The 13,282-nt window shown below is 44.5% G+C and overlaps 1 protein-coding gene across 2 annotated transcripts in view; it reads right to left on the reverse strand.

Moving 5' to 3' along the window:
• Nucleotides 1–937: 937 nt before the first annotated feature.
• The window catches only part of LOC123746322 (protein Wnt-11b), a 54,952-nt gene continuing 42,607 nt past the window's right edge, over nucleotides 938–13,282 (reverse strand). Inside the window, exons 5-7 of one of the 2 annotated variants that reach the window (XM_045727729.2) lie at nucleotides 8,017–8,115; nucleotides 6,512–6,705; nucleotides 938–1,258 (exon numbers count right to left, since the gene is read on the reverse strand). In XM_045727729.2, the coding sequence (XP_045583685.1) occupies nucleotides 1,084–1,258; nucleotides 6,512–6,705; nucleotides 8,017–8,115 (468 nt within the window). In that variant the 3' untranslated portion in view covers nucleotides 938–1,083. Of the gene's footprint in view, nucleotides 1,280–6,511; nucleotides 6,706–8,016; nucleotides 8,116–13,282 lie in introns of both variants that reach the window. The other variant, XM_069314947.1, reaches the window with a different exon arrangement.

A 13,282-nucleotide genomic window follows, 5' to 3' on the forward strand; every position in this document is an offset into this window, starting at 1 on the left:
CTTATCAGTTGGATGGGAGACTCTTTTTGCACATAAACTGTAGACATCTTGACAGTAGACAGCCTGGTTGATCAGTCCAGCAACCAGGAGGCCTGGTCGATGACCGGGCCGCGGGGACGCTAAGCCCCGGAAGCACCTCAAGGTATCTTTTCTTGTTGGATTCAAGAACTACACTCATACTACAGTGAACATTTAGTTTAAATGTAGGTTGGCTGGTAAGACAAACAGAGGCAGGCTTCATTTGTTACAATTTGCACAAATCATTACAACTCTAGCTGGACTGAACAGGGGTACAGTAGTGTAATTTGAGGGGTAATAGATAATATTAAAAGATTGTGTATTATTAATAACAGTAGTAGTAATAGTAATGAAAGTACGGTATATAAATAAATGTATATACGGTATACGAGATTAAATGTATGTTTGTCTTTCTCTCTGTCCAAAGTTGGAAGCCAGATGCTTGTAGGCAAACCTCTCTCAAATTGGCAGAGGAAGTGGTCTGAGGTATGGGACGGACAGAGGCTAGTCAGAGTAGGCCTAGGTTAAATACTTTTAAGAAATGTTATAAATTATAGACACCCCCAGGTGATTTTCAAGGAGTCAAGTGTGAAATGATATGATAACTATGGAGTTTTTAGTGATCATAATAATATATTTTCCAAGACCCATATACTGTTGCTGTTTTAATGCTGCTTAATAAATTTAATGAGAGAAGAGGGAGAGGGGGTAACCAGGAGGGAGGGGGGGGTGGAGGACGAGGGCAAGAGACCATGGCGATGGAGACGAGGGAGTCGAAGGCAAAATGGGGCGAGGAGTGGAGAAAGAGACCCCCTGGTGCCACTAGGTACCCCGTCGTTACCTGGTAACCCGGGTAACCACCATAGCTAGTAACTACTTTTAACCTCCATTGTACTCAAAAGGAAATACAAAAATGAGATACAGTAATATTGTTGCTTTATTTATCGGAGATTTGTACATTATAATACATGACTAAGAGCTTGGAGTTTTGAGGGGGAACGGCCGGCACATGCTCACAATCCTCGCACGCATGCACTCAGTCTCATCCCTCCCCTTTTTGCGAAGTCAGTTACAGGTGTGGACATCGTACCACACAGCACAGGTCTGGCAGGTGACGTAACAGCACCAGTGGTACTTGCAGTGACAGCGCTGGTGGGTGCGGTGGGCATGAGAGGTGTAGCCACGCCCACAACACATCACCCCACACCCGTCCACGCCCACAGACGTTGCGTTGCATCGCCTGCGCCCACAATCAAACTCACTAATTAAGAAACCCAAATAATTCTCACAGGATATTTTAACAATTGTATGTTTTTAATTTTAAATACTGTACATGTTCACAATAGTTTCTGTATAAAATACAATATAGTGAAGTTACATGTGTGTAATGCTGTTAGTTAACACGTATAGATGCTTACAATGCCATCTGTTCCCTTGATTAGTAACTCTGTATAAAATGCAAATCAACAAACCTATCGAAGCCGATACACGTAGAAAACGTCAATATTTTGGAGATTTAATTTGAACTAATAACGTGACAATTTTTAACTGGTCGTTTCTGTTAAGAATGGGACGGATTAGGCGAGGTGACCCACATCTCTCAAGAATGGATGTAAAGTATTGGGTATGAAGATCAATTAACTTTACAGCACCTGTATGATTGCTATTTTGTTTTTTGTTTTAAGATTGATTGACAAGCCGAGAGAGAGAGGACGTTCGTTGAGCATCGTCACATGATCGCCTTAATTAATGGTGTGTTATTGCCACATGAATATTCATAAATAATAAAATATAGAACGTGAATATTCTGACATTTCTCTGTTTTCACTCACACTGAGAAAGGCGAATAATTGGGAGAAGATTAAAAACACTTAAGACTTTGAAAATATTTTGGCCATACAAGGTTGACTCGTTGTTAATTTGTAAGGTGAATGGTGTTATTGGCCTTGCTGGTTTAGCACCTTCTTGTGATAACCCTCTTAAGAAGTATTCTTGAGACGATGGTTATGACAGGGCCGGGATACAAGTATAAACTGATGAAGATTAAACAACCACGTGAGGTGGAAAGGGCACGAGTAGCTCATAGGAAGTATAAACGTTGTATGGTGTACTACACATGTAGCACAAGGATTAGCAACATGAGTGATAATAAGCATTCATGTGCACAGAAATAGATGTTATTGCTATCACAGAAACATAGATGAATGTTGAAGTCCGTGAACTATTGGCAGAGTGTCTAACCAAAGTGCATGACTTGTTTCACATTGATAGACAAATTAGACAAGGAGGAACAGTAATCTTTGTCAGAGAAAATGTAGAATGTCGAGTCAATCAGGGAATCAGAGGTGCATAAAGAAAATTGAAATGAAATATGTCAATATACATGTGGCAGTACTCTTTAGTACATTTAGTTTAATAACATGTGCAGATAGTTGGAATGTTCTTCAAATAATCCAGGAAATGCTGAATAGTTGTTGAAGAATTCTCTCTCAAACAGTATATTATAGCTCTCAATACCAGCCAGGCTTCTACACCACCATACACTACAACACCAGCCAGGCTTCTACACCACTATATACTACAACACCAGCCAGGCTTCTACACCACCATACACTACAACACCAGCCAGGCTTCTACACCACTATATACTACAACACCAGCCAGGCTTCTACACCACTATATACTACAACACCAGCCAGGCTTCTACACCACCATACACTACAACACCAGCCAGGCTTCTACACCACCATACACTACAACACCAGCCAGGCTTCTACACCACTATATACTACACCAGCCAGGGTTAATCGACAGTGGTGTTGACGTGAGCAATCATTGTTATTATCATTCCTTCCATTCTGGCGGAACTCAGACCTGCTGGGTGGTGCTGGTAGGGGGGAGGGAGGGAGGGGAGGAGCCCCCGGGGGCATTAAGCAACAGATTACATCAACAAATAACATAGTCTGAGCGTATGTAACGGAGCGTATGTGGCTAGCCAGGTCTAGAAACACAAAGCTCCCCACTAACACACTAACGGGCTATTCATGCCCGTGCCACCTCTTGGGTGGCTTAATCTTCATCAATCAATCAATCACTAACTCTCAGGGGTGCAGGAAGGGCCAAAAGAAGGTGCTAAGGCAGGAAAGTCTGCATGTAGTAACCTGTTGTTAGTTCCCGCAATCAATGTCCCCCGAGGTCCGGTCTCTAACCTGGGCCAGGATTCAACAAGCATCAACTTACAAACCATCTTTTCTCAATCTTTGATGGCCTTGTTTAGATTTATTAAATAGTTTACGAGCTGCGAAGCACCAGGAGGCTGTTTACAGCTATAATTACATCTAATTGGAAAGTTTCCATGCTCGTATTCCAACCAGTTGGGTAGGACGGTAGAGCGACGGTCTCGCTTCATGCAGGTTCAATCCCCGACCGTCCACAAGTGGTTGGGCACCATTCCTTCCCCCCGTCCCATCCCAAATCCTTATCCTAACCCCTTTCCAGTGCTATATAGTCGTAATGGCTTGGCGCTTCCCCCTGCTAGTTCCCTTCATCATTTATTATGCACCCCATACCCATGCCGTGGGCGGTGGTGGAACCGGTTACAGAGGCACAAAAAGGGGGGGAGGAGGGGGAGCTCAGGAACTAAAGCTCGTAGCTCATGTGCAGGCGATGAGTTACAATAACGTGGCTAAAGTATGTTGACCAGACCACACACTAGAAGGTGAAGGGACGACGACGACGTTTCGGTCCGTCCTGGACCATGCTCAAGTCGACAATCGACTTGAGAATGGTCCAGGACGGACCAAAACGTCGTCGTCGTCCCTTCACCTCGTAGCTCATTTAGTCAAGCCAGTAAACAGCCTCGCGAAGCTAGTTACGCCATTATTTTTTTTTTGTGTAACTGCCTTCACAAAGATTTGTTTCTGGCTTGAATTATCAGAGATTCGAACTCTGGTTTCAATTTTTTTTTGTAACCTTTGTTCGCATGCGCTTCTTGAAGGAGTGGAGTATATGTGGTGATAGGAAATATGATGATGTTTTCTTTTATAGACAATAATTGTGAATGTGTATAGTGCAAGGAAATGTAGAGTAGGTCCGTTCGTTTGGTAAGAGAGAGAGAGAGACAGAGACAGAGACAGACAGACAGACATATGACAATGTCAGACCACGGAGGAAGAATTGAAACAGGAATTTCCTTCAGTTCTTTCGTATATTAATACATCTTCAGAAGGAATGAAATGAGATTGATTTCATTCCTTCTGATGATGTATTAATATACGAAAGTACTTAAAGGAAATTCCTGTTTCAATTCTTCCTCCGTGGTCTGACATTGTCACATTTTTCATCACGTGTTAATTGTCGTGATTTACACACACAGACATATGTATATGTGTGTGTGTGTGTGTATACAGGATACGTGGAAGTTAGTCAGAATTGCATTTCTCCTTTGTAAACGCACATTAATGACACCATGTAAAAAAGACTCTTCGAACACTGTTTACGTAGAACAGACGTAAATCTGTATACAGTATTTATGTCTGTAGATTAGATTAGCATTTTAAAAGCACTACAATCACCTTCTGTGGTTGATTATTTAATAAATCCCTGAACTATATGTTTAACAAATCTCTCACCCTGTCCATGGAGGACACAAGAAAATGTATATATATATATATATGCTGGTTGGCACTGTAAATGTGTGGCCACGTCTGTGGTAGAAAAATAATAATTAAAGAAAAAAAAAAGACATAGCGAGTGGGGAAGGAAAGAGGTAAGAGAAAGGGAAGGGAGGAAGCGACAAGACTTCCAGGAATGTTTTGAGTCATTTTTTTTTTTTTTTTTTAGTCATTTCCATAACTACAGGAATAGCGCCAATTAACAAATACCAAGGAGGATTTTGTCCATAATTACTGAATAAATCCTAATTTTTACGCTCATCCAGGTGAAATTATGAACGATTATTTAATATTATTTTTTTGAGCTTGATACAAATTATTTTGGCGAAATAGCATATACGTCACGCTAAAGCTTTTTAGAACATTTTTTTTTTGCAAATTTAATATCAGACTATCACGCAGCTACACGTGGCAATAATCAATACATTACGCACTACACAACAGGTAGAAGAACCAACCATTACACCGGAAATGTGGTGTGAATCCATGCATATATAAATCCACAAGGGCCTTGATATGGGTTCGAACCTAGGCACGGGCTGTTCCCAGATGCGCCTTAGTCAACTGTGGATTCATTTGATATATCACGCTATTGTGATATCTGAGTGCATGCATTAGGGAAGGATCACAGCCCCTTGGACTCGGCACGGCTCTTGTGCCAGGTAAGACAACTACGGGCTCACCATAGCCCGTGCTACTTGCCCCACTTCTGTGCCACGGAAGTTACGGGCTCGCCATAGCCCGTGCTACTTGGAACTTGTTCCGAGTAGCTGAATCTATAACAACAACCACTTGGACTGTTCGGTACTACGGTGACCACTGCTTCTTCCAGGTCGCGGGGTTCGATACCCGATGGAGCCAAGTGGATGGACATCGGTGCTTCACTCCGTCCTCATATCTCAGCCCCTTGGGGCTTCCTCACAATATTCTCTCCTATGAGGGGAAACTGCGAGAATGGGAGCAGAGAGGCGGCTTAGGGAGTGTGAGACCGAACTTGGACTTCCTGATGAAGCAGCCAAGATCACAAGCTGGTTATCTAGTGCTCACACATGTTCACGACCTCTCTGATGAAGCAGCCAAGATCACAAGCTGGTTGTCTAGTGCTCACACATGTTCACGACCTCCCTGATGAAGCAGCCAAGATCACAAGCTGGTTGTCTAGTGCTCACACATGTTCACGACCTCCCTGAACACATGTTCACGACCTCCCTGATGAAGCAGCCAAGATCACAAGCTGGTTGTCTAGTGCTCACACATGTTCACGACCTCCCTGATGAAGCAGCCAAGATCACAAGTTGGTTGTCTAGTGCTCACACATGTTCACGACCTCTCTGATGAAGCAGCCAAGATCACAAGTTGGTTGTCTAGTGCTCACACATGTTCACGACCTCCCTGATGAAGCAGCCAAGATCACAAGTTGGTTGTCTAGTGCTCACACATGTTCCCGACCTCCCTGGAAAGGACATCTATCCTCCTTTGGAACGATGAATGTAAACTGCAATCCATAATAGCGTGGATAACACAATTTGATCCACTTGGATCATCGGACGTGTAAATCGCGCCTTAAAAGTAGCAACAGTAACAGGAACAGTAGCAGTAGGTATCTATCTGTACTCTCAACTAATAACTCGCGTTACAAATTTGATTGATAAAGATTAAGCAAATTAAGATTGGCACGGGCATGAATAGCCCATAAGGGCTCACAAAATATCTTTCGTTTTCTATGTATCGGACACGATAGGTTAGACGCGACGCTTTCCGGTTAGATTATATTTTTTGACGGAGTATCAAATGAGGACAAGGTGGGCGGCAGCACCTACCTTCCGCCAGTACCGAGGGAGCCGACGCGAGGCTCCGGATGGCAGTAATCCGGCGACTTGGTGACGTAGATGAGGTCGTCTCTGGAGAAGCGGGCCACGGCGGTACTCGCCGGCAGAAGGCGCAGACGAGGACCCGCCGACACCTCACGAACCTCCACGCCGGATAGGTACCCTCGGTACAGTCTCTCCGCAGCCTGCACAGGACACACACACATTACGGGTAGGTCATGCAGGACCAGCAGGGGCTGGATTCACGAAAGCACTTACGCAAGTACTTACGAACCTGTGCATCTTTTCTCAATCTTTGGCGGCTTTGTTTACAATTATTAAACAGTTAATGAGCTTCGAAGCATCAGGAGGCTGTTTAAAACAATAACAACAGTTGATTGGCAAGTTTTCATGTTTGTAAACTGTTTAATAAATGTAACCAAAGCCGTCAAAGATTGAGGAAAGATGTACACGTTCGTAAGTTCATACGCAACTGCTTCGTGAATCTGGCCCCTGGAGTCATGAACCAGTTACGCAAGTACTTACGAACGTGTAGCGGTTTGGTGCCTTCTATTGATAATTACTTACTTACGAACGTGTACATCTTTCCTCAATCTTTGACGGCTTTGGTTACATTTATTAAACAGTTTACAAGCATGAAAACTTGCCAATCAACTGTTGTTATTGTTATAAACAGCCTCCTGGTGCTTCGGAGCTCATTAACTGTTTAATAATTGTAAACAAAGCCGCCAAAAGATTGAGAAAAGATGGACAGGTTCGTAAGTGCTTGGGGTAACTGCTTCGTGAAGCTGGCCGGTAGTGTAGGTCGTGGGGGGGAGGGGGGGGGTAGTAGGCTGTAATAATAGGCGCATGTGTGTGCCTATTTACACACAAAAACATACTTGTACACCAATCGATTGCAGGAGCGTAGCTCTTATCCTGAGGTAATTACACATTCACTCACACAACTGAACGTTCAATCATTGCAGGATAGAAGACCCAGAGGAGATGTGATCACGACATACAAAATAACAAGGCGGCAAATACAAAGTGGACAAAGATCAATACAAATCATGAAGTCAGCAACAACATGGAGCGGTCGTATGGCTTATCAGGTGGTTAAGTCAGCAAAAAGGCGACACCCACAAACTAGACGACTATCCTCTCAAACTATCACCACCGTCCTCACTACCGCCATTGAAAACATCACCAGTCATCAGCATAGTCTCTGTCTTTCAGTCTTTCAGTCTCTCTGTATCTCTGTATCTCTGTCTCTCTCTTTATCTCTGTCTCTCTCTCTGTCTCTCTCTCTGTCTCTCTCTCTGTCTCTCTGTCTCTCTCTCTCTCTGTCTCTCTTTGTCTGTGTCTCTCTGTGTGTCTCTCTCTCTGCCTCTCTCTCTGTCTGTCTGTCTCTCTCTCTCTCTCTCTCTCTCTCTCTCTCTCTCTCTCTCTCTCTCTCTCTCTCTCTCTCTCTCTCTCTCTCTCTCTCTCTCTCTCTCTCTCTCTCTCTCTCTCACCTCAATAAAGTTGGGCAAGGCCTTCCAGCAGGTCTTGACGCTGCAGGAGCCCGACACACCATGACACTTGCACTGTGTGGAGAGCGACGCCTTGACTACCTGAGGAAGAGACACAGGTTGTACTCTCTACTGCTGCTGCTGCTGCTACCTGGCAAGAGAAAGAGACAAGTACTTTCCCTCTCTTAGAGAAAGGAACAGAGAGAGAGAGAGGTGTATGTATATCTAGTGAAGGAAGGGCACCTATGCAAAGCCGGAGAGGCACAGAGAGAGGGAGACACAGAAGCAAAGACAGATTGAAACACTTCTTCTACCTGAAGGGACGTTGTTAGTGCTTATGGTAGTAGATGGATGGCTTATGGAAGATGGCTTGGTTCGTCCCTCCACTGGTCGAGGGAGACACACACACACACACCTATGGATGTGTGTGTGGGACACACACGCCCCCTATGGACACATAGGGGGCGCCATTACAAGGATTTGTTGTTGTTGTTAAAGATTCGCTACCTGGAACTAAAAGATCCAAGTAGCACGGGCTATGGTGAGCCCGTAGTGGAGTTCTTTACAAGGATTATAACGCTGAAACTGTCTCCTTTATGCACGGTATAGATGTCACTGAATATTATTATTATATTGCATTCATTTACCGTCACATTTGGCTTTTTGTTGTGTCGACCTCGACATGACCAAACTCGATGGTAATAGTGGCAAAGTATCATTAATGTCGTGATCAATACAACGTGTTAGTAGTCATTAATATTATTTCATTGCCTTTGTTCTTGAGTTTTAATTGTAATTATTGTGTTGAGTTAGACCCTAAACTGTCCCGTGTATTGTGTATAATGTGTATGTCAACTATAAACTTATATATAATAATATAATAATTAAGTAAGGCAAAACAAAGTTCTGCCTGTCATCAGTATGATAAAAAAAAAACATTGTGGCATTTAAACCAAGAACCGAAGCCGGATTTCTAAGTAAGACATTTGAGGTGAGAGACTTAAGTTGATAACCCCAGACTTGAGACTGTAGGTAAGCGAGACTTAAGACTTGGGGGGTAGGGGTAGGTAGGGTCGTGGGGGGGTGGGGGGAGGAGGGCAGTGTGGTGATTTGGCCCAAGAATGATGTTAATAGCACACCTCTTGGGCCAGAGGGGGTGACTCGTACACAAGGCTGGCAGCGTGTGTTTACCGGCTGAGACAGACAGAAAGACAGAGACAGAGACAGACAGAAAGACAGAGAGAGAGAGAGAGAGAGAGAGAGAGAGACAGATAGAAAGACAGAGAGAGAGAGAGAAAGACAGAGAGAGAGACAGAGACAGATAGAAAGACAGAGACAGACAGACAGAGAGTAAGAGATCGAGCCAACTTGTAACCATCTTCCAATCCTACAGGCTGTTACCGAGTCAGACCTCAGCCCTCCTGCGGCTGTCCTACAAGAGTGAGGGGACTCCCAGTGCTCCTCTGCCCTCCTGCCTTCCCCACCTCCGCCAACAATCCCACCACGGACTATCGGGCCAAGACAATCAAGGGTAAATCACGCAAAGGTCTCATCTGTCTCAAGGTGGACGTTGAAATTGACATGAATGCCTAGTTTATGGCACGACTACTTGAGCAAGTTCCTTGTGAAGGTAAGAGCGTGGTTTGGTAGGGGGGGGGCAGATGGTGGTAGGGGGGGCAGGTGGTGGTAGGGGGGGGGCAGATGCTGGAGAAAATTCACAGATGTGCCACCAGAACAGTCCCAGAGCTGAGAGGCATCATTTACCAGCTAAGAACAAAGTATAACCTCTCGACACTGGAAGGTATGAGAAAGAGACACATGTTCACTACATACACAATACTCTGTGTAATTAATATAGTAGACAAAAATTGTTTTAAATTGGGTAGAATACGAGTTTGGAAATACATGTAGACGTAACAACTCTAATAGCTGAGTAAATAAATAAAAAAAAACTAGGAATTGAAATAGTAGAAAGTAGACTACAGTAAACTGAAGATATGGCACAAACCAAAGCGGTTAGAAACCTGTACATCTTTTCTTTACATTTATTAAACAATTTACGAGGTTGGTAACTTCACAACCCAAGGTTATTATTATTTTATAAACAACCTTACAGTGCTTCGTAGCTCATAAACTTTAACACATGTCAACAGAGCCGCAATGGTTGAAGAAAGATGTATATGTTTCGTAAGTAGTTACGTAAATTTTTTTTTGAGATATATACAAGAGTTGTTACATTCTTGTACAGCCACTAGTACGCGTAGCGTTTCGGGCAGGTCCCTGGAATACGATCCCCTGCCGCGAGGAATCGTTTTTTCATCCAAGTACACATTTTACTGTTGCGTTAAACAGAGGCTACAGTTAAGGAATTGCGCCCAGTAAATCCTCCCCGGCCAGGATACGAACCCATGACATAGCGCTCGCGGAACGCCAGGCGAGTGTCTTACCACTACACCACGGAGACTGCTAATCTACTTGATGAAGCCGGGGCCCATTATCTTGAAGGTTGCGAGTTGGAACCCAAGAGTTGAAACTGAACCCTCCTCAAGCACAGCTGTGTGGGTAGATTGGTTGGGGCTGCAGACAAACCACATACAGGGTAGACAAGAACAGTCTACCACAACCAGGACACAAGACCAATCTACCACAACCAGGACACAAGACCAATCTACCACAACCAGGACACAAGACCAATCTACCACAACCCAGGACACAAGAACAGTCCACTACAACCAGATGAGATGCACAGCAAAAAATAAGAGAGAGAGAGAGAGAGAGAGAGACTGGCGAGAGAGGAGAGAATATCCCTCATCTTATGTCTTTCTATTGAGATGTGTGTGAAGGCTTGGCGCCCGTTTTCACTTCCAGTCTCGGGTGCGTTTGGCGGGAAACCCGTGTAATAACCGTTTTTGGCTGCTCTAAGCTGACTCCATCGGCCTTGTGAACTCATTTAAAAACATGTGATATTTTCTAATGATTAAAATCGTATATATACCATTAAGTTAGGCTGAGTTAGGTGTAGACAAGTTGTGCTAGATTAAGTTTAGGATTAAACAGTCAGCGAACCGTTTTGAATAAGAAGTTTCCCGTATCCTTTTTTTTTTTTTTTTTTTTTTTTTTTTTTTTTTTTTTTTTTTTTTTTTTGAGATATATACAAGAGTTGTTACATTCTTGTACAGCCACTAGTACGCGTAGCGTTTCGGGCAAGTCCTTAATCCTATGGTCCCTGGAATACGATCCCCTGCCGCGAAGAATCGTTTTTTCATCCAAGTACACATTTTACTGTCTATTCTAGCTATTCTAGCTATAATCCTAGCTATTAGTTCTGGCTTCCATCTCTCTTAGTGGGACGCGGGTACTCTTGGCCCTCTCTACCCAGTCCGTCCTCCTAAGGTTTCCCAACGTCAGGAAATTGTCGTACTAAAGTGTCCTCTTCTAACCTACCAGAGGACCCAAAACAGAACACGGGACAGTACGTCACTTTCGCCAGCCGCTTCCATTTTCTAGTACGACGATTTTTGGCCTTAGGTAACGCATGCGGCCGAAATGTGACGTTCTTTGTAAGAGGACAGATTGCTCCACCTTCCCACTCTCACCAGTGGTCGAGAGGCGCCACAAAAGGCGAACCAGGATGCAGGTATCGTGTGAACCACCACACTGTCAGGCCAGCGGCGGTAAATTGGCCTGACCTTACTGGGAAAAACACATGTACGAGGTGGGCTGACCGCCTTCCATGCTGACCCGCCTTCCTCGCCCCTTTCCCCGACTCTCCCATCTGTACTCTTCTTTACCCCTTTTCTAAACAGTCTTCCAGGCTTGGTTTGAGCATTGAACAAATCCACAAGGGCCGTGACGAGGATTCGAACTTGCGTCCGAGAGCTTGGTTTGATCATTGTCTATTTTATCTTCTTGTTATCCTTCTCATTCGCCTCATCGTGTTCGTCCTTCTCTCTCTCTCTTCTTCTCTGCCTCGGCTTCTTCCTCCTGCACCTGCTCTTCGCCTCATCGTGTTCGTCCTTCTCTCTCTCTCTTCTTCTCTGCCTCGGCTTCTTCCTCCTGCACCTGCTCTCCACTGAGCAAGACATAAATCTTCCTCGTTTATAACAAGACTCAACTAAAATGATCTTCGATTACCGGGAATCATGCAGCTAATGGGCATTGTGGGAGACTGGTCAGGCCTGGAGGACAACATGACGGGGGGCAGGCCAGGGGGGGCAGTGGGGGCATGGGGGCATGCAGGGGCTGGTGGCTTATTGGCGGGAAGGCAGGGGGATGGGGGAGGGACACGGCTGGTGGAGGTATTGGGACAGGTAGGGCTAGCGGGATAGGGAGGGGGATGGTAATTACCTATCAGTGCCTGCCTATCAGTGTCTATATGGGAGAGTGAAGTCTAGTTCATTATGCCCTGTCTAAAGAGCTTGTACTTGTAGCCTCGTATCTGTTGCGTTTCAATGTAACTATTCTGACTTTCAAATTCTTTGTCGAATCAGTTTAAAGTTTTGGATGGAGGTGGCTTCCGCAACTTCCTGTTGTACAGCATTCCATTTGTTAACTCCCCGTACAGGGTACAAGTACTTTCTTATGTCACTTCGGCTCATTTCTGCTACCAGCCTCCACCAGTGTCCTCTTGTCCTGCTTGCTCTCACTCTGAAGAGACTAGCCTTGTCCACCTTATTATCTATTCCCCTCAGTATCTTGTAAGTTGTGATCATATCCCCTCAGTTCCTTCTATCCTCGAGGGTTGTGAGACCTTGTTCCATTAGCCTATGTCTGTAGCTTAACCCTCTTAGCTCTGGCACCAGTCGTAAAACTTTGTACTTTTTTAAAATTTTTTATGCTTTAAATTTATGTTTTATGCTTCACAAGGTGCGGATTCCATGCCGGCGCTGCATATTCCAGTATTGGTCTAACCTGTGTTGTGAAGAATGCCTTGAAGGAGTCCTGATTCAGGTTCCTAAACGATGTTCCTATATTTGCCAGCGTCTCATATGCCGCCGATGTTATCATGTTTATGTGTGCCTCCGGTGGGAGTGTTAGTTACATCCACTCCCAGATCCTTCTCTCTTTCTGAGTCCTGCAGCTGCCTTCCCCGCGTGGTGTAGCTCCCTTCTGGTCTCCTCTCTCCCTTTCCCAATCCTCATTACCTTACACTTGCTGGGATTGATCTCCAGCAGCCATTTGTCTGACCACTCCTAGAGTTTATCGATCTGAATCATTTTCAAGAAGCTAAGGTCCAGTCTAATAGATTAAGAAAGTAAGAATAGTGAAA

Source organism: Procambarus clarkii, chromosome 80 (assembly GCF_040958095.1).
Source record: "Procambarus clarkii isolate CNS0578487 chromosome 80, FALCON_Pclarkii_2.0, whole genome shotgun sequence".
NCBI classification, from domain to species: Eukaryota; Metazoa; Arthropoda; class Malacostraca; order Decapoda; family Cambaridae; genus Procambarus; species Procambarus clarkii.